Source organism: Hipposideros armiger, unplaced genomic scaffold, assembly GCF_001890085.2.
Source record: "Hipposideros armiger isolate ML-2016 unplaced genomic scaffold, ASM189008v1 scaffold_378, whole genome shotgun sequence".
NCBI lineage: Eukaryota > Metazoa > Chordata > Mammalia > Chiroptera > Hipposideridae > Hipposideros > Hipposideros armiger.
Genome location: NW_017731728.1, coordinates 838532 through 841441, shown reverse-complemented (window position 1 = coordinate 841441; position 2910 = coordinate 838532). Strand labels below are relative to the sequence as shown.

Genomic DNA, 2910 nt, shown 5'->3' with positions numbered 1-2910 from the left:
ATAACAGGCAATGTTAGGTCAAAGCCTAGTCCCTCCCCCACATTCAGCTAATCCCATCATCTGACAACCTGCTGTCACCAGCACTTGGCACTTCCAAACTTTCTTGAATATATACATGAGTTGGGAAACACCCTGGCCTAAGAGAATCTGGATTCCATCCTGTCCTTCGCTGTGGGACCTGAAGCAAAGGGCACACCCAGCAATCTTCCAGGAGTGCCAGTTCAACACACCACTGTCTCCGGGGACAGCAGCCCATTTCACAGGCGGCTCTGGAGCGGAATAGGGTTGTGCCTTCTTGCGTCCCGCGGCTGATGGCATGTTGCGGTCAGCTCTCCCTAGGCTCATCTCTGTCCTTCAGCCCAGTAGGGTCGGGGAATCTTGAAGCGAGTGGGTGCTAGAGATTCCACTGGCACGCGAAGGGGAAAGTGGGCATTGGCTGACCCCGGCCACCGCCTCACCCTTCAGATCCATGAGGATGAGTCTCGGCGTGTACGTCTCCAGGCCGTGCAGCGTTCGGCCGGTCCGGTACAGGACGTCGGGGCACAGCTCCCCCGGTGTCTCCTTGGCATCGGTCGCTTCGCGCAGCGCAGCATCCTGGGGAGGCACCGAGAAAGGACTGGACTCGGGTGGCGAGAAACGCAGGACGGAAGTAAGGGCTGGAGGTCCCACAGGCTCCGCTGGGACAGCCGCCCGGATATCTCACCTGCTGATTCCACCAGTGCGCTCCCACGAAACCCGCAAAATGTCCCAACTGCAACGTGAGGACCTCCCGAGCCCCGCCCGCCATGCCGCGCGGCTCCACTGGGACGCGCAGCCGCCACCGGCCCACTCGCCGCTCCCAGCCGATTGGCTCGGTGCCTTGTGGGCGGGACCTCGTCCTCTACACCCTATTGGTCCATAAACACATCTTTTCCTAGAGGATAAAGGATTCGTCGGCTTTTAGAGACACCTCCCATCACTCCCGCCTCTTCCTGGCGTGGACCAATCCTGCTTATTCGTGGTTGTCAAGGGGCGGGGCCCACGCCGGAAGTTGTCGCCCGAGCCTACGCGCCAAGCTGGAACTTGTTTAGTGCTGCTTTTGCATCTCTACTGGGGTTCCTGGTGAGGCTCACCGTACTTCTTATTGCTCTGGAAGCGTTCGTCTCGTCGCTGACAGGATACTTCAGGCAAAAGTAAAACCTTGCTGGAAAAGTTGACGCTCCTCTAAAGCCTCCCACACGCCCCCTCCTTCCGCCCCAAAAGTCACAGCCGTCCTGATTTCTAATCCTGTGGACTGGCTTAACTNCCCAGCGTCCGGTTCAAGGAGGATGAGGAGCAGAGGGCCCCAAGGACGGGGACACTTGCCACTGCTGTGGATGGAGAGGGCAGGGAGACCTGTCACTGGGGGCGTTCTCCCCTGGGACTCTGCATATAGAGAGGGACTCAGCACATGTGGGCTGTCCCTTCAGTAGACCAGTACTCGAGAGGAAGAACATGTCTCAGGAACCAGCGTGAATAAAGGACTGTTTGTGAACTTTCTAGTACCTTTTCCCAGAAAGGGACAGAGTAAAACCGCTCCCATCCTTGAAGTTGTGGTTTTCTTCCTGTCCTACATACCTGCCCCGGTTGCGGGACCGTCCAGGACCAAGCCCTGCTGGCTGAGGCTTGAGGAGAAGAGGTGGGGGTAAGGAGGGGCCACCTTGCAGGGCGTCAGCAGCAGATGGCACGAACTGTGGGGCAAGAGGCAGGGCAGCAGTGAGAGGAGGCCGGGGGCCTGAGAGGGTCTGAGGCCTGGGAGGAGTGCGCAGCAGGCGTTACACTGACCTCCTGACTCGAGGCTGCTGCTGCTCTAGGTACCGGGCCAGGACTTCTTCTCCAGTGGTGCACGTGTGGAGCTCGGAGGGCACGGGTGTCCCTGGGGGGAGCCGACTGCCAGGACAAAGCCAAAGCACCTTAGTCTGGGGCAGTGTGATGGGAAACAAAGTCTTCCATTCTCAGGCCCCTAGCTGAATCGGGCTGCTTAGTTTTTCTCTTTTTTAAAAGGGGGGCAGGTGGGAGAAGAGAGGGGCCAGTGCCATTAGGCTGGCCGGGAGTCCCAGGGAGGAAAGGATGCAAAAAGAAGTGTGTGCCGGGCCCCTGAGGCCCGGCACTGCTCACCTGGTGTGGCATGTCCTGTCGACACCCCTCAGCACCACTGACTGGGCAAAGCAGCGTGTTCCAGAAGGGTCCCCACAAGCAGACAGTGGGGTCCACGGGGCGGCCCCTCCAAGCTGCACCAGGGTGTCGGGAAGGGACTGGTTTGGAACCAGGGGGAAGGGGATGGTTGCTCCTGCTGTCACCACCTGAAGGTGAGGATGAGATGAAGTCCCAGAGCTTTGGCTCAGCTCAACCCAACCCCTCCTGAAGCTTCCTACCTTTTTCCCTGAGAAGTTCAGCATGTCAGCCAGATGTACCATGGAAACCGGCGAGGACTGCAGGCGATAAGGAACGGTGACTGTGTCCAGGGCTGTAGCCAGGATGGCACTACAGTGGAAGGGCAGAGTGGCCTGTAAAGAGGACACCAAGAAGAGCGCTTGCCTTTCGAGTGCAGAAACGAGTGCAGGCAGGATGGTAACGGCAGAGAGGTCCGGGGCTTTGGGACAAAGCAGGGGTGTGTACAGAGGCCCAAGGTGACAAGCATAGGGCCCAGAACTAAGAGGCCTCATCATGGCTAAGTTCAAGCTGAGGCTTCAGGAGAGCCAGTGACAGGATGACTCGGTGAGTGTGAGGGTCCCCATCACGAGCAGTCACCAGAGCATTGAGCCTTACGTCATAACGCAGGTGCGGGAAGTGGACGGGGGGCTCAGGTCGCAGCCCCAGGCTCCCGCCCAAGGATAAGGGGCAGACCAGGGAGCTGTGAGCAGACAGATGCACCAGACCGAAGGCTGTGTT

The 2910-nt window shown here is 59.0% G+C and overlaps 2 protein-coding genes across 2 annotated transcripts in view; one reads left to right on the top strand and one right to left on the bottom strand.

Annotated features, from left to right (window-relative positions):
• GON4L (gon-4 like) overlaps nucleotides 1–2910 on the top strand; it is a 78282-nt gene that overhangs the window by 67719 nt on the left and 7653 nt on the right. The gene's annotated exons all lie outside the window — the stretch shown is intronic.
• MSTO1 (misato mitochondrial distribution and morphology regulator 1) lies at nucleotides 28–940 on the bottom strand. The gene is made up of 2 exons (XM_019662614.1): nucleotides 704–940; nucleotides 28–594 (listed from the first exon to the last, which is right to left on the bottom strand). Exons 1-2 carry the CDS (start codon nucleotides 785–787, stop codon nucleotides 355–357), a joined length of 324 nt encoding a protein of 107 aa, XP_019518159.1. The 5' UTR covers nucleotides 788–940; the 3' UTR covers nucleotides 28–354.

Excerpts from the sequence above, each read along its gene's own strand:
- MSTO1 (XM_019662614.1), bottom strand. The coding sequence starts at position 787 with ATGGCGGGCGGGGCTCGGGAGGTCCTCACGTTGCAGTTGGGACATTTT. Across the intron at positions 595-703 it reads CGCACTGGTGGAATCAGCAG|GATGCTGCGCTGCGCGAAGC; the intron begins GTGAGATATCCG and ends GTGCCTCCCCAG.